The 25,062-nt window shown below is 42.3% G+C and overlaps 1 protein-coding gene across 8 annotated transcripts in view; it reads left to right on the top strand.

Annotated features, from left to right (window-relative positions):
• Positions 1–2,715: 2,715 nt before the first annotated feature.
• VPS54 (VPS54 subunit of GARP complex) overlaps positions 2,716–25,062 on the top strand; it is a 51,474-nt gene continuing 29,127 nt past the window's right edge. For 3 of the 8 annotated variants that reach the window (XM_030489070.1, XM_030489078.1, XM_030489075.1), the window contains exons 1-8: positions 2,716–2,853; positions 3,267–3,381; positions 13,314–13,475; positions 14,321–14,562; positions 16,054–16,132; positions 18,503–18,537; positions 19,865–19,996; positions 22,613–22,998. In XM_030489070.1, coding sequence (XP_030344930.1) covers positions 13,340–13,475; positions 14,321–14,562; positions 16,054–16,132; positions 18,503–18,537; positions 19,865–19,996; positions 22,613–22,998 — 1,010 coding nt within the window. In that variant the 5' untranslated portion in view covers positions 2,716–2,853; positions 3,267–3,381; positions 13,314–13,339. Of the gene's footprint in view, positions 2,854–3,266; positions 3,421–13,313; positions 13,476–14,320; positions 14,563–15,077; positions 15,155–16,053; positions 16,133–18,502; positions 18,538–19,864; positions 19,997–22,612; positions 22,999–25,062 lie in introns of those variants that run through there. The other 5 variants (XM_030489073.1, XM_030489072.1, XM_030489077.1 and 2 more) reach the window with 5 other exon arrangements.

The raw sequence follows: 25,062 nt of genomic DNA, 5'->3' as shown, positions 1-25,062 counted from the left end.
CAGTTACCTCTTGCTGGGTAAGATGACATCAGATTTCATTGCAATTTCACATGCAAAGCAGCAAATGGAGCCATTTCAGCTTACGTCAGTGTCTCCCAGACCATCACACACACGTGAGTGGCAGTCAGCCAGCCAGGCTGAGTAGCCTTCAGTCCACATAGGAACACGTTAAGCTGTGCTTTCAATAAGCTTTGCAATGAAAATTTTGGTGCTGTACGAGCCGTGAGCCACAACCATTGTAAAAACAGCCAGGAATATTCTGATGCAAAAAGCTTGGGATGCACAGCCGCAGTTTTCCTTCTCCAGTTGTTGTGGTTTTAGGGCGTTAACATGAATCAACAATAGCAACAACACCACCACCACCCAAACCTCCATCTGGGCATGAAATGACCACTTGCAAACAGGGCTGGAATGTTTTGCCTATTGGAAAACAGCTGTCCTCATGCTGTAAATAAAAGGGATTTGAAGGTACTCCCTGTGCGTGCAATAAATTGTGATGTTGCACAACTAGGGCTGCAAGACGTGAGGGCTGAGGCTGTGATTATCTCAGGGAAGTGTCCTGGGCTGATCTTCACCATGTTCATGCTTTTCTGTGTGGGCTGTGGATGAGTTTGTTTGGCTTTGTAGCATCCGGCCTTCTGGGCCTTGCAGATAGGCAAGTGATAGGCAAGTGAGAGGGAAGTAATTGCATGGTAGGCATCTTAAGATCCTTATTTGTGCCCCATGGCATTACTCAATATTTCACAATCTGAAACCTGGGGCCCATCAGTTTATCCAGATGTGTGGTGGCCTGAGAAAGTGAAATTAAGCGGTAAAAGCAGTAGCAAAACACAGGCTTGAAGTGACACAGAGGCCGCACAGTTCACCCTGTGAGCACAACATCCACGCACATGAAACCACAGCCTCTACTGCGGGATGTACAACGGCTTGCTTGCTGATGGGTCTGTGCTTTGAATGTGCCAAACCTGGTTATCCCTTGCGATAAACCTTCCACAGCCTGTGGTATTGACGCTAGTGCATATCTTTAGCCTGATGCAGCCTTTTGGCATGTTGCAAACTAAGTATGAGGGAAGGAATGAAATGGGATACTGCAACCACAATATGCAGCCTCCCCAAGACAGTGTCTGTGTCTGGAACAAAGCAAATAATGTCCTTAATGCAGGGTTGTGTGGGGAACAAAGTGTCTCCGCAATTCTCTTGTACTTTCTTCCTGCTATTTGTTTATCTTATGTGTGTATGCATATATTTCTTCTGCATCTACAATTCATTCCTTCTCTTGCAAACAGCCCAGCCTGCTGCACCAGCGACTGGCATGGGGTCAGTATAGGTGTCAGCAGCTTTCTGTTGCCATTAGTACATTAGTGACAAGAGAAAAGCTTAAGACAGGAGCCTGCTATCTGACAAATGAGTGTCCTAAGCCAAAGGGCGAACATGGATGAGGTCAGACACATCTCTCAAGGAAGCCATCCAAGAATCCCTGTGACTCCCAAGCACCTGACCCGGTGATGGTCCAAAGTCTAGAAAACAATTTGTACCCAACAAACATCTGCCAACATCAGCTACCGAGGAGCAAAGAACCATCTTCAGCTGGGCTGAGACCAGCCTGCCCAGTGTCAGCACAGGGGCAGACACAGAAATGAGTTCGCAAGCCGCAAGCCAGGGTGTGAACCCATGCATTTCCACATACATGCATTTATGTGGCCCATACCCACGTACTCATGTGCGTGGAATTATTGCTATTAATTAATCAGAGCTTCCTTGTCTTGCGATACCTTTTGTTGACTAACACAGGACTATGGCCGAGGATTTAAGGGTGTTGAAGGTACAATCAGATATAAGGCTGTTTTGCATACTTGGGACCTAACGTGTGTCTCTCTTTCAGCATCTTTTGTAGCCTGATGGAGAATTACAGCCTAAAATATAAGTCTGAATAACAAGTTACGAGCCAGGGACTGCCAAGTACGACACCTGGTTAAAGTCTCTGAGCAAGACCATGACCGCTTGGCATGATTTCCCCACCACTGCACAATGTGGTGGCGGCAGCCAAAACCCATGGAGGCACAGCTGCCATCACAGAGCCTGGCTGCTGCGGCTCACCGCTGGCATGGAGGGAGCCCACAAGTCCTCCATGGCCCTGAGGAGACCCTGCTCCCCCCACCAGGCCACTGCTGGGGCACACGTGTGGCACCCCTTATACTCTGGGATGGCAGCACCTTGGTTGTGGGGCACTTGTGGGGAGCCTCAAATGGCAGCAGCTCATCTGTGGGGCCTCTCAAATGGCGGTGCTTTGGCCATGGGGCCCTTGTGGGGCTCTCAGATGTGCTTTGGCCATGGGGCACTCGTGGGGCTTCTCAAATGGTGGTGCTTTGCTATGGGGCACTTGTGGGGCCTCTCAAATGGTGGTGCTTTGGCCATGGGTGCTTGTGGGGCTCTCAGATGGTGGTGCTTTGCCCATGGGGCACTTGTGGGGCCTTTCAAACTGCGGCGCCCCGGCCACGGGGCACTGCGGAGCCTCTCGCCCCCCGGGCCGGCGGCGAGCTCGGTGGATCCCGTCCCTCCCCATCGCCCTGCAGCACTCCCGGGACGGGCCCAGCGCCAACACCCTCAGCCGCTCCCGCAGACACGGAACCCCCCAACCCAGCGCGCCCGGCCACGGGCAGCCCCTTCCGCCGGCCGCGGCGGCGGCTCCTCCCCCGGGCGGCGGGGAGAGGCGGTGCCTCGGCCCCTCCCGCCGCCGCTGCTGCCGCCGCCACCCGGGCCCTTCCTGCGCCGCCCTGCCCTGCGCGGCGGGGAGCGACGTGTCGCCGCGGAGGCGCTGCGCTAGGCCGCCCGCTCGCCCGCCCGGCGCCGCAGGTAGGCAGCGGGGAGCTGCCCGGCGCTAGGCCGCGGCGCAGGTGCCTCCGCCCGCGGCCGCGGGGCTCTCCCGGGGAGCGGCCGGGAAAGTTGAGTTTCCCCGGGTGCCCCTTTGTCTTTGCGGGCCGGGCCCTCCGCGGGGCGAGGGCAGGGGGGCGGCCTGGGCCGTGTGGAGGGGAGGAGGGCGTGAGGGAAGCGGCGCCAGCTTCGAGGCGCGGGGGGTGCCGCCCAGTTCTCCCCTTTCTCCGCGAATTTAGGTTGTGTATTTCCATGGTAACCCCCCGGTGGGAAGCGGGCGGTGTCTGGAAGCGGTGCCGGGCAGGGAGGCACTGAGCGTGTGTGGCGGTGTCAGCGCCGGGCCGCCCCGAGCACGGCCGTCGCGGGCCTCTCTTCATGTGGGCTCTCTCCCGCAGGTCACCAACACGCCATTCCCAAGCTCTGGGACCACCGGGCAGTTTTCCATAGGATGCGACGGGGAGAGATATGACGACGGCCTCCCTGAGATCCTCCTGGCGTGTTCTCGCTAAGGTACGGCCGGCTCCTCGGCAGGCACGGCTGTTAGAAGCAGTTGGAGTGGGGAAGTAATGTTTGGAGCGAGTATTGGGGGTTTTTCTCTATAATGCTGGGACATGACACCCATGTTAATGGCAACCGGGATGGACTGGGATGTGGAGCGCTAAAGGATTTGTTGGTTCCAAAAGCCCTTTAGGCTCACAGTGGTTCCTGGGTTTATAGACAATCCTAAACTTGTGTGCATAGACAAACATCATTTCTTAGCTTTCCTTACTGTAAATTTTTCAAACACAGTATGTCCTGTTAAGAGAAATACCCATATGTGTTGGTAAAATACTGACCTCCTGCACTCCCAACAAAAAATTAACTTTCTCTTTGACTGTGCAGTTTTGGCCTTAGTATTGTATTGATTCTCTTTTCCTTCTCTCTTTTTCGTGTGTTCTCTAAATACTTAGCATTTCTGTTACAGAACGTCATAGAATCATAGAATGGTTTGGGTTGGAAAGGTCCTTAACATCATCTAGTTCCAACTCTCCTCCCATGGACAGGTACACTTCCCACTAGACCAGGTTGCTCAAAGCCCTGTCCAAGCTGTCCTTGTGTTCCCAAACGTGTAAAGAACCTATTTATAGTATTATAAAAATACTTACTTGACAACAGATTTGCACGTGTGGTGGTTTTGAGAGTTTTCAAGTGCAGGTGGTATACTGACTTTACTGTCTTACTGTACCCTATCTGATGGAGTCCTGAATGAGAAGTGCTATGGACTTCTGCACAGCTGTGGCCATCTTCAGCCACAGCTGCTTTGCAGGCCTGTGAAAAAATGCTCTTACTAAAAAAACCTGACTGCAGTGCATTAATTGTTGAGGAGGCTGCAGTAATTACTACTTTAGCATGAGAGCCAGGGCGACTCTTTGCCAAACTGTGCATAGACAAAAGCTATAGTTCCCTTGAAATCCTCTGGGCAAAGGATGGTGTTTCTGTTGGGTAGGAAAACAATGCCTAAAATGAATTAATTGACAGGAGATCTACAGTTGTCTAAGCCAAAGCTGCTGTGCATCATGTGGGCAGCAGTGAGGTCTGAAGGCCGCATGCTAGGAAGCAGCTCTAACTCTTCCATCCTATTTGACATCCCTGTGTCTTCAGTACTGTCTTTTCTGTAGTAGGCATCTGGTGCATGTGTGGAGGAATTTTGCCTCTGTGTTGACAGGACAAGCTTCATGGAGGAGAAGGGGATGTACATTTCAGAGGTTGAACAGGAATATTGTTTGCCTGAGGAGTGTCAGGAGCCACTAGAGAGAGGGGAGAAAGCAGACCACAGTCTTGCTCCTTGGCAGTTTGAGCAGGAAGAAGTTGAGAAATGGAATCGTGTAGGCATAAGTTCTTCTTTTGGGGCAGCAACTCCATGTAAAAGCTTTTCCACTTCTGCTTTTCTTCTTCAGATGTTTGGGGAAATGAGCTGAAAGTTTCTCAAGAAGAGTGAAGGGCCACAAACGTCTTACCCTCATTCCAGTTGGGAGGCTTAGTTTCCTTTTGGTTTTTTATTTTATTACACGTTATTTTCTTTATTCCTTATTTTATGAATGTAGAATGAAAAAAGGAAAGGTCGAGCATGAATGGCATACATACATATTTCTGGGGTCTTATATGATTAAGTCCAAAGAAATCTTTACGAGCACATCTAAGATTTGTCTTCCCCATGTTTTTAACTTTTTGCACCCACTTCACCTAGGTGCTAGGTTTTAGAAAAGATCTGAGTATTCTTTTCAAAAGGTAAGGAATCCTTAATGTATTTTCCTCATAGTCAAAACTGGTGGATCCATTTACTGATCAGAAGTTCCAAAATACTTGTATTTGGATAGAGAGAAAGCTAGGCTATTTCAGCTATTCACCTGGTTCTTAAAACAAAAAAAGGGAGCCACTTTGGAGGTGTGTGTGTTTAAAATAGATTATTAGAGTTGGAGTAGTATATCTGGTGCTTTGCAGTATGGCAGTGAGTTCCCATCAGTTTTACACAGTTATTGTAAGCAGCGGTGCAAGACCTTCCTTTTATTTGTTGGCATTGTAAATGTAGCATAACCGTACTGGTTTTTATGTTTATAGAAATACTTATTCTTACTGTAAATGGAAGCTATTTGAGGGATGAAAAGGAAGTGATGTGAGTAGAGGTGATCTGTTTAATCTGATCTGCTGCTGGGTTGGTATGAACACCACAGGAACTATCAACAAACATTGGTGGCACTTTCTCTTGCTCACCAAGGTGAAGTTTGGATGGTCTTGTTTGCTGAGTACTTGCCCTACAGTGACTTTATGCTTCTTGCAAGCAGACTGGCATCTGTGTCAAGACCACTAGATAAGACTTGCTGTGAGCTGTGCTGTGCGTGCTTTTGGATAATCCCTAGTCTCAGCTTTTTTGCATGATGTTAAAACTATTACGTATTTTTATTTGGCTCTTTCATAGCTACTTGCAGTTGTCAGGGCTTTGGTAAGGCTTTGGAAAGATGCGATTCTCATGAGAAATCACTGTTTTTAGAAAACTAGTTTCAGATTAACAAACTGAGCCTAACTCTGCTTAAGGTAGCAAGTGGAGAGCCTGCGCAGGGAAACTTAATGTTGGTGCAGATTGCATCAGCTTCTGTCAAACTCCTTTTGTGAAGTCAGGGGCTTAGTGTTAGAATTTTTGCTTGGGCTGGTTCAGTTCTTCCGCCTTTCCTCAAAATGTCACTGCTCTGTGGTCTCTGCCTTTGACAGACTTCTAGCTGGAATGCCTGCCGGGGCTCCTTGATCTTTCTCCAAGCTGCATGTCCCTCCGAGGAGCTATATGAGATGCTCATATTTCACCATTTTCCAAGAGGATAATGCGCACTGTAATGGTGATGCCTGCAAAAAAGAAGTACAAAGGGATTTCACTCTCATCTTGTGTGATAGTGTGGGCAACTAACCACAAGGCTTTTTCTTTACCAACATATTTCTTGCTTTGTTAATTGTTTCTGAGTGATTCTACCACCCCTGGCATGGAAGAACTTGATGCATAATGACCTAAATAGCTGTAGGGAGGTCTGTTTCTCCAGCACAGAAACTGCCTTCCAATTTCAAATTAGTGTTCAGCATTGGGAGGTTAGGTTTCCGGATGGGAAAAAGTGCATTTGGTACATTGGGTATATCACAGATGTTTCATTTGATTGTTTTGTTCAATACCTGAATAAAAGTGAGATACTGCTTTTAAGATAGTTTGTCTATAGGGAGATAAATTGCTTTCCAGTTTTTGACAAAATGTTTACACTTGTGTATTACTCTAAATAACTTGTGCATACGTGCATTCAAATAACTACATTATTCAGTGGTGGGGCTTTTTGAGATAATTTTTTTCAGAGGATCTTGTTGTATTTAAAGAAGTGAAGCTCAATTAAAGTGGCTTCAGCTGGAGAGGGCAAAAGAAACTGATAGAAAATAAAATAACATGAAAGTGAGATGCTGTGTTACTGTGGCCTTGCAGTCTACCCGCAGTGCCTTGCAGTTGGGGATGCAGCTGTCCTGTTCTTTCTTTGTATTCACATCCTTTTTTTCTTGCCTGTTTCCCTGTTTGAGGGGAGCATTTTGAGATGGCGTTATGAAAGAGATGATTTAAGGGAATTGTGGTGGTGTCATTACTCTTCAAGCTATTCAAGTGCTTTTGCTTTTCCACAGTTCCCATTATGCAGTTTGCTGAGAAAGTTGCACAGTCTGGCTCAGCTCCGCACTGTCCAAGGAATTGCAGAATGTGCGGGATCGTAACAGTACATGTGGCTAAGCAGGGCTGATGAGAAATGCAGATAACTCATACATAGCTTCCTTGTCAGGCTGCTTTCATCCCAGCAAGGCTAATCTAGATGGTCATCACTCATGCTAACTCTGCAGAGAAGGCATACCCTCAGTGTGGGAACATGAAGTCTGGGATACTATTAAAAGATGTGTGGAATGCACTAAAATACATGAATATAAATGTATGAATATAAATATATGTATATTTATTAGGCTTTCAGAAAGGTTGGGCTGACACAAGCTCCTCTCCAAGTTGTGTAAGGAGGTTTGATGTTGGTGCGTGCACCAAATGTAGATGGTTTGCCATAGGGACAAGTCACAGTCACTCTGACTCTAGCCTTATTGTCTACCTGACAATCATCTGCTTCTTACTGTAAAACCCTAGGGTGGAAATAGGTGTTCAGAAAGAGCTTGGGTTAGCAGAAGAGCTTCCGCAGCCTTAACCTCATTCTCTGAAACTGCTTAAACATTTCTGCTGAAAGCTAACCTTCTTGGCTCCCCTGCTGAAAGAGGGATGTCTGTCTTGGGGCACAGGGACATGTGTGGAGATTTCAGCCTGAGGAATTTCAGCTGGTTGAAAGAAACGGAAAGCATGTGTTAGTCCAGGCTGGTTCACATTGTCTTCCAAAGGTGGTGTGTACTTTCGTCATACCATGGTTTCCTTGTTACAGAGTTAAATCCTGCTGGTTTAGCAAAAAGAACTATATAATAACAGCGTGGGAAAGCTAACCTTTGAGGACAGAGTAAATATATTAGACCAGTAACAGGCATGTTGTTGGTTGTTGAGGTCCTGGAAGGAATCCCACGTGCATTTTTCTCTTGTAGTTCAGGTATCCTTTTCCTTTTAAGTATCCTTGGTATGTATCACTTCTAGAAATGGTGAAATATTTTGCTTTAGGGTGACTTGTGGGTGGTTTCTGATGGTTTTCTGTTCCAAAGGGCGTTGAGTAACCAGAACAGTACTTTAAAATGTTTTGATTTCACTCTGTTGTTGCCAGACAAAGCCATGAGAAGCAGCAGGGATTTTAGCATGCCATACATATTCATAGAGAAACTTCTTGCTTTACCTTTGAAATGCAGAGGGTACCTCTTGCAAAGTACCTGGTGGTGTCCAAGTGTGGCTCATTGTGGTCAATGTGAAATACTTAAAGGAGAACTTGCTCAGTGTTGTGTGGTCAGTGGAAGCTCCGGGCTGTCTCCCCTGGATGCTTAGTGTCTCTTCTCAGATGTCACTATTTTCGAAGCCAGAATTGAGTTTGGAGAGCACATTCTATGAATTGTATGAAGGGCTGAAGCTAATAAGCAACATGTTCTTTGGTGCCTCTTGTAGTACTAGCTAACTTATCAAAACTACCAATTTAAGTTGAAGGTGTTATTAGTAGGTTGTAGATTTATTTTCATTTGGGAGGGAGGGCACAGAGAAGTGAGAAATACAGGTTTCTTCAGTGCATAAATTGAGACTTTCTTCAGGCACCTTGCAGGGGTTGTGCTGGATCGTAAGTCCTAATTTGTATTATTAATACAAATTACAGCTTTACAAACTGAAGAGTGTGCACATTAAAGTTCCCAGTAAAAATTACTAACTCATGGAAAGCTGTTACCTTAAGTAGGAAATAGAAAATTGTTTGACAGTGCTAATGGGAAGCTGCCCAAAAACGAGGAAATATGAAGTTAATATCCATGAATAGGTGAGGTTTAGTTTGCACCTTCTGTAATATTGTGTTTATGTAGAAAGAGCACTGGATGTTTTGGTAGCAAAGACTTACCCTCTGAAAAACTGAAGTGTGCAAATGACACAATATGGAAAGGCTGTTTCTGAAGAACTTCCTGCAAATCTTAATACTTACAGAAACAAGCACATGCTCAAGAGTTATAACCATCCTGTGCAATTAATTCTGAGTAATACACTTGTTGTTGTGTTTTTCTTCTAACTGCTGAAACCTCAGGTGTGAAACTCAAGAGTCATAGTGTAGTCATCACAGAAGTAACTTCTTAAAATTCATGTGATTAATACTTCACTAACTGCAACAGATCTACTTTGCTGACTGTACAGTATCCAAGCATGTGGTTATTACATTTGTCTTCACAGTCATTTTATTCCATGCTGTACATTGTACAACTGTGTCATACCATAGTTGCTGAGCATGTTATTGAACAAGTTTGTTTTTAAAGAGGAAGCTGTAAGAATTTTGAAGATGAAATGTTAATCTTCATGTGTTCAGGTTGCAAAAATACCATAAATTCAAATAATCAAAACTGTGTTTGTTGTTGCAATGGCTGATTTTTTTAAAAATGTTTTTAACATTTGACTTAATGTCATTTTTCAAACTAAAGGAAAGTAATACAGTGTACAAAATAAATTTAATATATTGAAGGCATGTTGCAGACATAGCCATTATCATGTGTTCCAACTTCCATCATTACTCTTGTATCTCACCCCTGAAGGTTTTTTTTATTGTGTTAGTAACACACATTGCTAGATAAAATGTCAGTAAATTATGGTGATTACTGAGACAACAGAGCTAATCTAACCCAATTTTATTTGTATATAATTTAAATATTGATGTCATTAAGTTACACGGTTGCATATTCTTATTGCTGCACATATGCTCTTCTAAGTAGGCGGCTCAGGGGACTCACCAGTTCATAATTCATTCTGCACAGCTTGTGCAGTTAACTACACTTACCTGCACTTGCATTTAAACTTGAGTGAGTTAAAGTATTCTGCAGCAGTTTTGTTCTGTGTTAATGCTGAGTTTGGTGGGTTTTTTATGTTTAAATCAGCAGATTTATATATAGTTGCATATTTCAAAATGCTGATTCAGAAGGCCGGCTATAGATTTGTTTGTCTATAAAATGTTTGGTAGTGTAGCATGAAGAATGGCTGTTCTCTTGGGGAACAAATAAAACTATTCTTCAGTTGTGTGCAAGGTTAGTGTGCACAGAAGGGCTCAGAGGCAGGGCAGGATTTTTGTCTTCGTATAGGCTTGTCACAGATTCCTTTGTAATTTGAATTTAATTCAGATAATATTGTTCAGTTTTCTTTCTCTGAAGTGATACTTATTTGGCTAATTTAAGGACTGCAGTTTGAGGAATGCCTGGTTTTCGGCAGTACAGATGGGTTTATTCCTGTGCAAATGTGGCTGTTCGTTGAGGTTAATTATCCATAAGGTTCTGACTTATGAGGCTACTAGAATAGCTGTTAACTATGAATAATTTAGTACAGCATCATATTGCGTGCCACTTAAGAAGGCCTCTGCCTGTGAATCCTTATATCTTGTTGAAATTCACTCATTGGTATGAAGGTTACTGCTTGCACTGATATTTTATTGTACTCTTTTCATTCTATTTTAAGATTTGTCAGTGTACAATGGCAATGTGAATAATTTATGGCAATAAGTAATCGGTGCAAGAATAGGCATAGTTTGTTTTTGAAAAGCTGAGGTATTGAGCTAGTCTTCAGTGTTAAATTGTCTTATTTTAAATCTTGGACTGGCATAATGCAGTTAGTTTTCTCCACTGAGATTTATGTAGTTGAGACAATTCTTGTCTTAGAATATGCTTCATTATGGGGAAAGGAAGGAAACTTAATGAAAAGCTTGCTAGCAAGAGTACAAGATTTCAGTGCTTTCTGCAAATTGTCTTAGTTGCTCATACATCTGGCTAGAGCAGACCGTGCCTCATATTACAGAGGCTTTTTCAGGAGAAAAGCTGCAAACGCAGAACTTTGAAGCAGTTCCAAATGCAGATAAATTTACTGTATGCTTTTAGGAGACTTGATCATTGTAACTCAGCCCTGGCTCTGTTTTTTTAAGAATGCTAAAATGATAATGTGTTGTCATTATCATATACTAGATTTTTTCACAAAAGCACCCAAAAACATTAGCGAAGAGCAACGTGAAGAGAGAAGTTGCTTTGGAAATGTCGAGGGAAGAACATAAGAATATAAACATACAACAGTGGTAGTAGAGCAAAATGTTTCTTTGGGGCTTTTGGGGGAGAGGAACTGATGCTTTATGATATTTAAGGAAGGTCTGTCAGATGTCTGGAAAGGGTTTTTCCCTTTCTGACTACTTCCACATTTCCATTAGTGCTGCCATTCTCTGTCTCAACTGGTAAGTTTTTCTGGTACAAGAAAGAAGGGAATCCCCTCCCAAGAAAACCTCGGAGATGGATTTTCAGTCCTTGTGCAGAATTTTTTAGAAAGGGTTCTGCTAGTCTGTTTTCAACCCTTTTAAAAGTGACTTTTACAAGCAACAGTGGAAGCTCCTTGTCTTGCTGTGTTGTCAGATGAAAAGAGAGAGAAGCAAGTGAACATCAGGAATAGTACCCAATGAACAGTGTTTTGGCCAGAATACGTGTTAGTTATGGGTCCATTCATTAGGATGCTTTATCATAGCTGTACATATCTTAACTCTTCTTTTTGAATTGTTCTGTAGGACACTTGCAACCTCATTTAGAAAGTAGAACTTTCTTTTTCCTGTTCCAAATGAGATTTGTGATGCTGTTAGAAGTTGGCACGGTGGCGTACAGTCATCCTTTGGTGCCCACTTCAGCGATTGAAGATAAAATAGGCCTTTTATCTTTTTGTGCTCCTTCACAGGGTAGTGAGTAATATAGGTGTCCATTAAGGGTTGGTAGGTAAATGCTAAGATCTTGCTAGCTGTGTTTATTCCTCTTTGAAGGTGAGGAATCATATCAGTCCCTTTGAATGGGCACTCTTTGAGCTGTACATTATGGGGGTGCTTTAGTAAATTCTCAAACCTCTAATAGTTCTGCAGTTTACTACTGACTCAACCCATACTTTGATGAAATGCAGCTTTGTTTACAGATGGAAAGAGCTCATTACATTGTTCAGCCCTGGTGTAAAATTTGTAAGGCAGTTTATTTTCCAATTGGGAGCTTAAAATCCTGAGAGCTGAAAATTAGTGGGATATTCCTTACTCCAGAGCTTTTTGAATTATTTTTTAATTGTCTTCTCTCTGCTAATACTTTTTATGCTTAAATAAACTGTAGTTTACTTTACGAGGCAGCCGTGAAAAGTCGAATTGTCAATTTTCCTGATTCAAGTAGTAAAATACGTCTCTGTTCTATGCATAGTATGTGCTTGTGCTTTTCTGGTGTGCTTGTATTCTTCAGATTCTGATTTGTCTGAAATCTGATTATTTCAATTACTAGAAATCGTTCATAATATATGGTATCTGTGAGTAGCCATTGCTTGTCAGAATCAGGAACATAGTTTGCAGACCTCCTCCTTTGGAAAAAAGAGCGAACCTCCTGTTGCTGGGATCCTAATGTTAAGGCAGTGCAACAGTGAGGGCACAGAATATCCCACCTTCACCTGTTGCCCTTCTCACTGCAGCATGTATCTCACTGTGGTTAAACCTCACCGTGGCATCCCTTTACAGGCCTCTCACAGGATGCTCTGCCCATGTCTTGAGTAGAGCAGTTGCAGGAAGCCTCTTGGAGGTGGGCACAGGCAGCTCTTGTGAGCCCTCTCGGCTGTGGTTTTGCACCACTTTTCAGGCTTTTAATCCTGGCCTAAGCCCATCATGCAGACGGATCCATTTTTCTGAGGGTTGTCTTAACGGCCAGTAGTTGCTGGTCTACAAAGCAGTTTTTTGAAGACTGACATTGTTTGTGTCTTTTTCCTTGCCCTGCCTGGGCTGTCATGGTCGTTGTGGAGTGCAGCTCCCAAGACATTAAAAGCATGGTGGGAACCAGGTGCAAAAGGTGATCTGTGCTCCTTGCTGTCACTGAGGGTAGTAGGTAGGAGGGCAGAGGATGTGGAAGGCTTTAGATTTGTTTACTCAAGCTTTCTGCTACCTGTGAGGAAGTTCTACTGTGAATGTGTGCAGTATGGCTGCAGTACTTACAGCAATAGAAAAGAATAATTGCCTGAAAGGCTTCTTTTTTTAAACACATAATTTTATTGGTCCTGCATGCAAGAACAAGCTACTGTCCAAACCTAAAAGTGTGGGAGACAACAGACTGTGAAGTTACATTCTGCCTTTTATTTTCACCTGTAAGATAAACTTCCCCCTGTTACTGTTGAAATGTCAGTTAGTGTTGCAGTGTCATTGTTTTGATACAGTCTGTAACCAATCTTTATATTAAAGCCTTGATATTTATTGTTTCTTATTTAGCTTTTATCAAGTGGTGATTTTATGCAATGGCATCAAGCCACAGTTCTTCACCAGTGCCTCAGTCAAACAGCAGTGATGCTTTCTTTAAAAAGGAAATGGATGTCACGAAACGCTTTCGACCTGTGCAGTCACTGCCTGATGTGTGTCCCAAGGAACCTACAGGTAATGTTGGTGTGCAAGGAGAGTGAAAATGGGATTAAACTTGCTAATCCATTGGCAATTGTTCAGTTCTTGTATACTGGGTGTAGTGTACTAAGCCGTAGTCTCATTTAAAAGTATGCTGTAGTTCTGCTTTGTACCACCCAGTGTCCCTTTGGAGCAATAGGAGAGTCCTTCCTAGTTGCAGCTTGCTTTCAGATGTCCACGTTAGAGATGGGATCTTGCTTGTGTGTTTCGCATTATAGCCATGATCCATACTACATGCAAGAAGAGGGTATATTCTGTCAGAGCCTGTAACAGACCTGTCCAGTGTGCTTGGAATCGAGCTGCATTACTTCTGTGAAACATCCCAGCCCTCTTGCAGTAGGAAGCAAGAGACTAAGGCCTGTCTCTAGCACTGTCATAAGTCTCTAGTGCTATTGTAAACCCAGGTTTTGGTGACAGTTACAGCTGCGGTGCTATACTAAATCTTAGTTTATAAAAACAAGTAGGTGGGGTCTTAAGAATTATGAAATGTAACACTAATGAATTTCAACTGTGCTTCTGATTGAGTTCAGATTATTAAAAATATGTTTGTGTTTGGAATTTCTCTTCCGTAAAAGCTAATGTTGTTGAGCTAAATATATTTAATGAGTATGAATGCACCACTGTTCAAACCTTGTGTTGGTTAATCTGATAGAAGAAGTGCAAGGTAAACTGTTGCAGGAGGAGAATATCACGTGTCTTTTGCATAGATAATTCCAATCCACTATGTAATTGTGAAAACATGGTTTGCTTAAGAACCACGTTTTAGCAAAAATACAACTTTCAGTTTCTCACCTTAAACTGTCTTGTCTTTCGTCCTGCAGGCGATCCCCATAATTTATGTGACAGCCCATCTCTAGTTGCGGATCAGCACAGATGGACTATTTATCATTCCAAAGTCAATCTCCCAGCAGCACTAAATGATCCTAGGTTAGCAAAAAGGGAATCTGATTTCTTTACAAAAACATGGGGAGTGGACTTTGTGGACACTGAAGTCACGCCTTCATTCTACCTCCCACAGATCACCAAGGAACATTTTGCATTATACCAACAGGAAATCGCTCCGGTAAGAACCCCGAACTTGATACACATAGTACTAGGAGAGATTTGAGATCGTTCTTCTAATTAGAGATTGTCCCTGCTAGTGGTCCCTCACACAGTTAGCTGATAATTAATTTGCTCTTCAGTGCTTGTTGAGCCTTCATTAGGCGTTTCTTGTTTTGTAATCTCACTATTAGTAGTGTGGAAAATGCTGTCTAAATTCTCTCTAGACAATTTCATGGGGTTTTCTCATTTGTATTTCTGAATACTGAGCTCTGCAGCAGTGCTTACAGCAGTGCTTACAGATCATATTTATTCTTTCTGATTATTAATCCTTTTTCTGTAAGGATTGTTTAATGATTGGGCTCTACAGTGCAACATAGCAGTTTCAGACCTTTGGGTCATATATAAAACATGACTATGTACTGCAAGGATTGGAGATTTTTTTTTTTTTTTTTTAAGTCTCTAATTTAAACATTTATATGTGGAGTTCTTAAACTATAAATAGGCCTATTATCTCAATGATTTCTTTTGTAACAGGAAAGTTTAAGCTACATCTAAGGACACCAGGACCAGTAGGAGACTTCTACAAACTCTTAAAATACAGGTGTCAGTAAGTATGTAGTATTCTTTTTTCTTTTTTTTTAACTGAAAGAATATGTAGAAGTCTCCCACTGTTTTCTGCTTCCTTGGTTTGTAACTTTCTTTTGTGTTTTTTTTTCTTGCTGGTACAGAATTGGCTGCAGGAAGTGTTACTTGTATACATCATAGTTAAAGAATGTCAAAGTGAATTGTCTGTAACTGAACTATTGCCATTAGTTCACACATTCAACATTTAAAATGTCTAAGAGCTCATCCATTGAAATGAGTGTGTAATGCAGTGACTGCTAAATGAAAGAAGATTTGGGGAAGAGGGAGCTGACCTGTGATGTAGCTTCTGGCAGTGATCAAGCTAACATCCGTGTTCTATAGAAATGCAGTTTCTCACCGCTGTAGTCTCTGGTGGTGTTTACACTGGTAGATAAAGTCTGAAACTCAGCATGACAAAACAAGATGTGTGGTTTCAGCAAGGCACTCATTAGATGTGGAAGCAGTTTGTACGTTGATCCAGTTTAATTTAACAATGAAAAATCATTCATTGTGTGTTGAGTGTACTTTCTGGATTAGAAAGCAAATATTTGGATATGTAATCACAATTGATCTATGGTTCTGTCTCATCATGTAGAGAAGTTATTACACCTCTTCAAGAACTTTTGTGTCCTTTTTCTCTTAAGATGTAAAGATACAGAGAAAAACAGCATATCAACTACAGGCTGCAATTTTTGGTACCTTTCACCTGGACAAACATCATCTGAGCTTTTAAGAGGAAAAAAATAGTGGTGTGAACTTAAGAGAATTATTTGATTTCAGTGAACCTATGTTTCACTGAAAATATTCAGAATATTCTGTTTCAAAGAAAAAATAATCTCTTGTTTAAGCTTCAGAATAATTCTTTAGTATATTTTCTCTTTTACAGAGAGAGAAGGTTCATGAAAGATGCAAGAGCATTTGTACTCCTAAGGATACCTTCGACGGGACTCTATTACACACCCACGGTACAGTCAAAGCCTTCCCCTAGTCTTTAAACAGTAATTTCTTTTTGTTATCAGTATGTTATAGCATTCAAAAATGAGCGTTATAGCATACTGATAAGCTCCTTTACTTGCTTGAAGGCTTCATATGCAATAACAGCTGATGATGATTTCTTTGTAACAATAATTGAAAACCCAGATATGGTTGACTTAGAAGTATTCATGACCACTGCTGATATTTTATAGGTCAAAATGCTTGTTATACATGCTCTTAAACTTTTCCTTGTCATGTTTGCGTTAATGGCAGGTCATTATGTGCCTCTCAGCGCTTTCTTTAACTTCCTTTTATTTAAGATCTGTGGAAACTGTTGTGTCAGCAGCTGTTGACTTTGCAGTGAAGAATGGCACTGGGCCATTCCTGTCTCTTTGCCCTGAGGATCACACAATGGCTGAGGTGGGAGGTGACATCTCAGAATGGTCTACTCCAAACTACCTGCTCAAGCAGGATGACCTATAGGAGGATGGAGTCTGGCTGTGTTTTGAGTTTATCCATGGATGGATAAACTTACACAGCCTCTCTGGCTGTGTAAACACTGTTTCAGTGTTTGACCACCCTCACAGTAAAAGTATTTTCCTTATGTTCAGATGGAATTTTTCATTTATCAGTTTCTGCCCATTGCCTCTTGTCCTATCAGTGGGCACCACTGAGAAGAGCCTGCCCTGTCTTCTTTACGCCCTCCCATCAGATATTTGAAAACATCGATAAGGTACCCCCTGATCTTTCTGAGGCTAAGCAATCTCAGCTCTCTCAACCTCTCCTGGTCTCTTAATCACCTTTGTGACCCTTCACTGGACTTACTCCAGTATGTGTAGGTCTGTCTTGTACTGGGGAGCTCAAAACTGGGCACACTGCTCCAGATGTCTTACCAGTGCTGAGCAGAGAGAGGGAGGATCACCTTCCCTCAACCTGCTGGCAGTGCTCTGTCTAATGCAACCGCAGGATGCTTTGCCGCAGGAGTGCACTGCTGCATGATGGCCACTTTGTTACCTGCTAGGATCCCAGGTCCCTCTCTGCAGGAGTGCTTTCTAGCTGCTAGACCACTTGCCTGTAATGGTGCCTGGAGTTATTCCTGTCCAGATGCAGGATTTTGCCTTTTCCTGTGTTTCATGCGGTTCCACTCTGGCCAGTCTTCTGCTTAGTATTCCTCTGGTTACTGTTAGCAAAGATTACCTGGCAAATCCTTCTTGGAGTCTGCAGTTGTAGCAAGGCTGAATTTCAAGATTTTAGAGGTATAGTTCAGCTAATGTGACACTGAACAAAGGAAGGCGAGAGGCGAAATGAAAAAGAAATGACAAGAAAAAGGAAAATAAACAGTCACATCCTGGAGCAAGCTTTTAATGTTTAATTTATTTTATTTTCTCAAAAACATTAGCATAAAAGGGTTCATTTGCCAATCACTGTTTGATCAGGCTTGTCTATATCCATGTTTACAGGTAACACAGCAAGAAGCATTCAGTAGCTTACTCCTTTTGATCAAGTTCTTTCAATCGGCTTTCTTCCTCCTTCTGCATGCAAAAGGAAGCCCTTCTGTAGGGTTTCTCTGTGATTGGTGTTATTTTGGAATAGCTGTTCCTGAATGAGTCTGTCTGTGGCGCATACTGCAAAATAAGAGTTCCTTCTTCAGGCTTAGCTTAATCCATTTTGAAAGAGTCCTTTGTTTTTACAAAAGAGAAAATTACTGTGTCACCAGAGTAGCAGTGTGCTTCTGGGGTAGGTGGATGGTTCCTGGTAGAAGCATCATTTGGTAAACTGAAACTCTTTATTTTCTGTAATTTCTTTTTTTGGCATTGCCTTTCTAACTCTAGCCCACAAGACTTGGTCTTTCACTTCTGTTGCAGTTGGTCTGTCCAAAGACTGAGGACAGCAGAATGATTCCTAGGTTGCCTTATGTATTTCAAACCAAATAAAGTAAGGAGCAAATCAGTTAAGAACCAAGGAGTGTTTCGAGGAATCAGAATATTTCAGGTTGGAAGGGACTTCAAAAGGTCTTTACTGCAACTGCCATCTCAAAGCCCGTTTGGCTGGGAGGTCAGGCCAAGCTGCTCAGGGCTTTATCTAGTTGGGCCTTGAAAGCCTCCAAGGATGGAGCATACCCAGCCCCTCTGGACAGCCTGCTCCAGTGCTCGATTGTCCTCGTGGTGAAAAACGTTTTCCTCCTGTTCAGTCAGAACATTTCATTTCAGTTTTAACCTTGTCCACCCACCCTGTCTGTCCCCTGTGTGAAACCTGGCATTGTTGTCTTGAAAACTTCCTCACAGGGTTTAACGGTGTTCAAGGTAATTGTTTTTTGCTGTTTGCTCATGAATGACTACTCATATTTTGTTTACTTTTAGATAAATCCAGGACAGATCTGGAACAAGTACCTAAGGTATGGCCCTGTGCACGCTAAGCTTCTGTAAGGGTTCCTCACGTGTAGTCTTGAATATAAGAATGTACTCTCTTCTTTGTAGAAATTTTGTCCAAGCTGATTTTCAAGAGCATCTGCAGTGCTCAGAATTTAAAAGACTAAGAACAATCTGCTTTTTCTTGCCCTTTTTTGTTTGTTTGATGTTGCTGCTGTTTGCTGTGGTCTTGACTTTTCCCTTACTTGAAGTAGAATACAAATGCCATTGTTTTTTTCATCTTTAATAGTTAAAACCTCAGAGCTGGGCGCAGTTAGCCACTCTGTGTCCTAGGAGGAAATGAAAACTGAAGAGTTTGATAGAAGCTTGAATGTTACACAGTGTACGACTTAGCATTACATTTAACTCCTTGAATCCTTGAGCAAAGCCCTCTTGCATATACGCTTGCAGTGTATATGATGTGGGGGGTTTTTTGTGACAGGTTGACAAAAGACATAACTCCAGATTCCATTTCAGTCTGAATAATTTTTTCTATGTACATTAAGAAGTCAGTGTTAGTATAGGTCAGCATCTCTGTGCCAGTCGTGTAGGCTGTTGCTTGAATAGCTGTCACTGCCATGTTTAAAGTCCATGAAACAAGAATGTTTTGAGTGTGGTGTGATGCTATAGTCTATGTTAAAAATTCATAAATACAGGGAAAGGGTGCTGTTGTCTTCCTGGAAGCTTAACATTTGTACCAGTTTTGTCAAGTAAAAGTAACATTATCAGGGAAAGTTTTGGATTAATAGTTCTCTGAGATGTGTAGCTAATGTTATGTGTAACTGACTCTTTCCATGACCGGCACGTTTGCTGCATTGTGCTAAAGAAGATGAGCTTGGGGCTCTGTTCCCTCCCAGGCAACACTTGGTGCCCCCTGGCAGCTGGCTGGATCCTCACTCTGGTAGAAGCTATGGCCCCAGGAATGAGCAGATCAGCAGTAGGATGCCCCTGCTATTGAAAAACTCTGTTTGCTCTGATCCTTTAGAGGATGCACCTAAAGTTTAAATGCTGCCTACGTTTTCACACTCAGGATGTTTAGATCATCTGGGATGCTTGATAATTTGTGTAATTTTGGAGCTGTGCCTTCCACTTCTAGGAAGATAAGACTGTCAGATCACACAAGCTTTTAAGGTGTGAAGAAGATTGGTTGGAAAGCCTGGAACGAATTTGTTTGCCTGGATAAATGAAAACTTGTTTTTTGAAATTAACAAATAAGGTCCCTTTTAGCTTCATGAGATGGGAGGTGTGTTTAACTGGGGAGGAAATTGTAGGGGTGAGGGAGGCGCATTTATTTCTTTTGTTTTTCTGTTTCAGATTTTTATGAAACCAGATTTTGCATTGGAAGATTCCTTAACCTTTAATGCCGTTTTACCATGGTCTCATTTTAGTACTGCTGGTGGGAAAGGAAATCGTGATGCAGCTTCCTCCAAGTTACTTCAAGAAAAGGTACAACTGTCATACACAATGTCATGATCCACCACAGCTGTTAGTTACTACAAAGAAACATTGCTGCTGTTCTGTACTGTTTGTTGAGACATCACTGTTGTGGGCTTTGTTATCTCTCATTTTACATCAGGCTGCAGATTGTTAGTAAACAATGCAGGAAGCATCTTACTGAAAGAGAACTTTTTTTTCCCCTGCTGAATAAATCTATCAAATCTGGAAAAAAAGAATCTGTATATGGCATAATAACTGGCTCTTTGTGGCTACTAAAACTTAGTGAAGCAGGTATATACTGAGAACTTCAGAGGAATGGAGCTATTTGTTAGGGAGGAGGAGCATTCTCTGAGAAGGGAAAGCTAGAGGTTGTACACTATTGAAGACCATTGCTTTCTCACATCTCAGGAAAACTAGATTCAAGACACTGTGGTTTTTGTGCTGAAAGAAATATTAAATCCTAAGGTTTTTGTATGTCAGGCACTTCCTATCACTTTTGTCATGTTATCTGCACTGATCCGTTTTTGTATTTCACAAAGGACTTGAGTGCATTGGAGAGTGTGAAAGCAGAGGAGATTCTTTCATATTGGAAACATAAATCTTTACTTGGTCTTTTTTCTTTTATGTTAAGTAGTCACACTATAGAAAATCCCACAAAGAATCATTTTTATGGTACAAATGCCTATAAAATACTTATAGAAAATCTGCACAATTTTGGAGTGTTTTCTAACTTCAGTTTTCCATCCTGTGTTGTCTACTAAAGCTTCTGGGAGCAAGGAGAGAGAAAGAAAAGAAATAGTAGTGAGGTGCCTTAAGAAATAATAACATGAGATCCTCTGGAAGGTGTTTCCACATTTCCAGGAGTTATCCTTCCTGCTCTCCTGCCAGGTCTGGAGGAAGAGACGGGCTCTGCGGGAGGCTAACTTGATCATTTGTTGGGTTGTCCTCCAAACCTAAATTTGGAGGAATACTTCTTTGGAGTTTCTTGGCAGGATGGACACTCAACATGGACTTAGAGCAAATGAGACCCAGAGCCCTCTCTGGTGCAGTGGAGTGAAAATAAGGCTTTGAATAGCCATAAGCCACACTTCTTTGGAGAGATGATAACAAATACCTAAATAGTATAAAGCAGTTCTGTTGCCTCCAAAGCCACATGCCTGACAAACAAATTATTACACTGCTTCATATTACTGAAGTGGCCAAATTTTTTTGTTTTACTTTCTAAAGACTCTGAACTGCACGAGGTTTACACTTAACCATGTATAAATAGGCACCCTGCTGCCATAATTAGCCTTAGCTCCAGGCACTATTTTTCAACAGGATTTGGAAAACCCTGCTGTAGGCACACATACTTAGGCTATTAATGCTTTTTTGACTGCTGCTGATCTACTTGAACAATTTCTCCCTGACATTCTTCTCTTCCTTACCTCCTTCCATGTCTTGCCCTACATTGGGACTGTAAGCTCTATGAGGCAGGTACTATAATTTTGTTCTGTTTGTTCTACCTCACTTAGCATAGTGGAGGGACCTGGGGCATCTGGTTGGTATAATCAGATAAATAATCATCATAACCCTTCCTCTGATCCCTGTGTCACAGTCTGTCTCAGCTTTTCCTGTGGGCTAGGTGTGTCACAGCTGGTAGGTGGAGAATTTTTTTGATTAAACTTACTACCAAAAAGGTGGGTTTGCATATTGAATAAATCCCTGGTGTTAAATACATGCAGGATGAAAATAATTGTAAGAAGGTAACATTCTCCAGCTGATTTCCTTTCCATCTCTGGATGGGCCTTTTGAAATTCAGCATGATGTTTGAGTGCTTGGCACCTCTTAGAAACCAGGTCATCTGAGTATTAGCATTCAGATGAGCATCCTAATGCCTCAATCCTTTGAGTTTGCATATTCAGCATAAGCCAGAACACAGAGCTTTTACAGCTCAAATAATCAGGGCCAACCCAGTGGTCTGGTAACCGTTTGACATAGAGATTTTGAATTTTAGCTTCTAAACATGTAGGCATACTCTGTGTCTGGGAATCCCACAGAGCCAGTGCACATGAAATACACTTAATAGGAACTCCAGCTGGTTGGCAAAAAAACCCTGCAGCCAGATATATCCTGAGGATTTTTCTACAAGAAGATGCTACAGCCTTTTAAATGAACATAGCCATTCCGAAGCCATGTCATCCAATATAGTCAGGCTGCATCTTTAGCAGCTTCAATGATCCGAAGTACATAGTGTATTTGCATATGTATGCTGTTCTTATTTGCAAGCCAATATCCAGAGCTGTCTCCTGGTTAATGGCCATATTCTTACAGGGCCAGTGTGCATTCATGTGGTACAAAAGCTTGAGTATCTTAAAATTATTTGCTCTTCTACCTTATAATATTCAAGCAGAAGAGGCTGAATTCAGCCTTCCCAAAGTGACTTTGAACTCATTTAAAAACAAATGATCAAACCACAGCACGTAGTTATTTGCTTGCTAATCTGACAAAAAAGGCTTTAATTTTTATTAGCAAAATTTTCTGGTGATGCAATAAAACAAATACCCTGGAAGTGTATTTGCATGGTCATAAACTTGTCAAGTCATGACAACACTGTTCGTTTTTCCTTCTCCCTCCTCTTTCTAGCTGAGCCATTATTTGGACATTGTGGAAGTCAATATTGCTCATCAGATTTCTCTGCGCTCAGAAGCATTTTTTCATGCAATGACCTCTCAGCATGAGTTGCAGGACTACCTCAGGAAAACCTCCCAGGCTGTAAAATTACTTAGAGAGAAAATCGCCCAAATTGATAAAGTAATGTGTGAAGGATCACTTCGAGTTTTAAGACTGTCACTCACCAGAAATAACTGTATAAAAGCATACAATAAACTGAAGTTAATGGCTACTGTACACCAAACACAGCCCACAGTACAGTTGCTGCTATCCACTTCTGAGTTCGTTGGAGCTTTGGACTTAATAGCAACCACACAGGAGGTGTTACAGCAAGAGCTTCAAGGCATTCACAGTTTCCGGTAGGTAATCATCTAGGAAATTAATAAAATGCAAGTAAAGCTGTAATGTGTTGAGCACATAATGTTGGCTGAAGGGGTTTCTTTTACCTTTCTTTGTTCATTCTTAGAGAACGTAGTACAAAAGGTACAAAATGTAAGTGTGGCATAAGCAGTGTGACTCATGCATGTGCCAGAAATAATGTATTTTGGAGGGAGTGAATCTAAATGCTTTATACCCCATTCTTATTTACAGGTGGTTTAGGAGTGCAGATATTAGAGCCAAGCAGTGGCTGGACCTTCCTCTTGCAAGGCTTGTAGCCCACAGCTGAGACATGGTTTCCAGGTGGTGGTGTGCAGTCCTCATGCAGGCAGCACCCCAGAGATACTCCAGGCCGGTGTCTTCAGTGACTGATCTAGGCTTGTGGTGTTACAGGAATATGCATGGACCATGTGTCACATAGGTCAGCCTCTAGCCTGTGCTTGTGCTGGAAGAAGCTTTGCCAGCAAAAGCCAGTGCTGAGCTGTCAAACCATGGCTCAAAATGTGGTCCAAGGTTGACATCTGGACAGATGGGATGGTTTCAACCTTGTCTGCTCTTGTGGAGAGCGGTATTTACTGTGGCCAGGCGGTGCTTCCTTTTGTTTCATCCGACTGAGAAATCCAGTTCTGTGAGCTGCTGAAGTTGGGAAGGGAAGAAACAGTGGGAAGGTGCTGCCCAAGCTGCTGTTGCTACTGTTTTTCACCCATATTTGCTAAAGTGACTGGAGTTAGTGAGTCCAAGGTCCTGTGCTGGCTGCTTCTGTTAAGCGTGGGTGCTTAGAGCTCCACTTGGGAGGTGCCACTGCACAAAGCAAGGTCCCCCTGTGATAGGCAAGAGTATTAATACAGTGGAATCCTTTTAGCTGATACAAAGTAAACTATCATAACTGTCATGCAGAGTTTAAAAGTGGTGTATGCAAAGCTGACACTGTGGTATGGTGCTAGCAGAAGTAGCCTATGTTAAATCAGCTCTGAGACTTGCATCAGCCAGTTCAGGAGCTGTATACTTAGTTTTAGAACTTGATGCTGTTGGGGGTGGTTGTAGTGTTTTGTTTGGGGAGTATGTGGTTCCTGCAACCTTGTGGTTCTCAGCTTGTACAATAAAAGCATGGTTGTTGCTCAATAACTGTAATATGAATGTTCAGAACTGTGTACAGTTACTACTCTTGTCCATCTGTTCTCATGAGTTCCTCTTCTAACATCCCTTCTAGCTGGTTTGGGAAAACACTCAAATTTTATGTAGAAAAGATCTTAGAAAAAGTATTAAAAAAAACCCCCAAAACAACCCAAACCCTAAATATTTAAAGAGCTAATAAACCATTGGAAGGAAAGTTGTTAGCAGCTGTTAGTCTTTTTCTTTTAGCTTAGGTGGTCCATCTTCAGACACCTCAGCACAGTTTCTTCCCTCTTTACTGTTCCTACTCTCAACCACTTGATTATGGTGCAGAGCTCTCAACTGAGTCACATTTGTATTTTACCTTGATGATAATGAGTGTACTTCTACAACACGTAGTTGTTGGAGAATGTTGTCACTTCCCTGTGACAACATCAATCAATTAGTTGTGTTTTGCAATTGAGTAACCTACACGCTACGTCAGCAGAGTGTGCAGTTCTGCTGTTACTGCGGTTGGTGTACATCATGTCCCAAGAATGTGCCATTCTTTTAAAATTACACATTTGAAGAGTTAAAAATAGTGATCTGAGTGGGAAGTGTCCCCTCTCCTTCAGATATTAACGGTTCAGAAAGGTGACGTCAATATAACCTAAGTCATCACCCCCACCAGAGATGCAGGTGTGGTTGAGAAGCCCCGCACAGTTGTTCTCACAGTGGCCTGTGCGTATAGTGTCTGGAGAAATAATGTGCAGTGGAGAGATGGAGATCTTGATAAAACTTCTCAGTAGAATGTTATGTTTCTAAAAATAAATAGAACTTAAAAAAATCTAAATTGATGGCATACACAAATACTTCAGCTTTTTCCAAGAATCACCAAATGGATGTTCTTGCTTTGTTCTAAGCAAGAATACCACAGTTGTCAAGTGAGTTAA

The sequence above is a fragment of the Strigops habroptila genome, chromosome 6 (genome assembly GCF_004027225.2).
Source record: "Strigops habroptila isolate Jane chromosome 6, bStrHab1.2.pri, whole genome shotgun sequence".
Classification (NCBI taxonomy): Eukaryota; Metazoa; Chordata; class Aves; order Psittaciformes; family Psittacidae; genus Strigops; species Strigops habroptila.
This window is presented reverse-complemented; position numbering and strand designations above follow the sequence as displayed.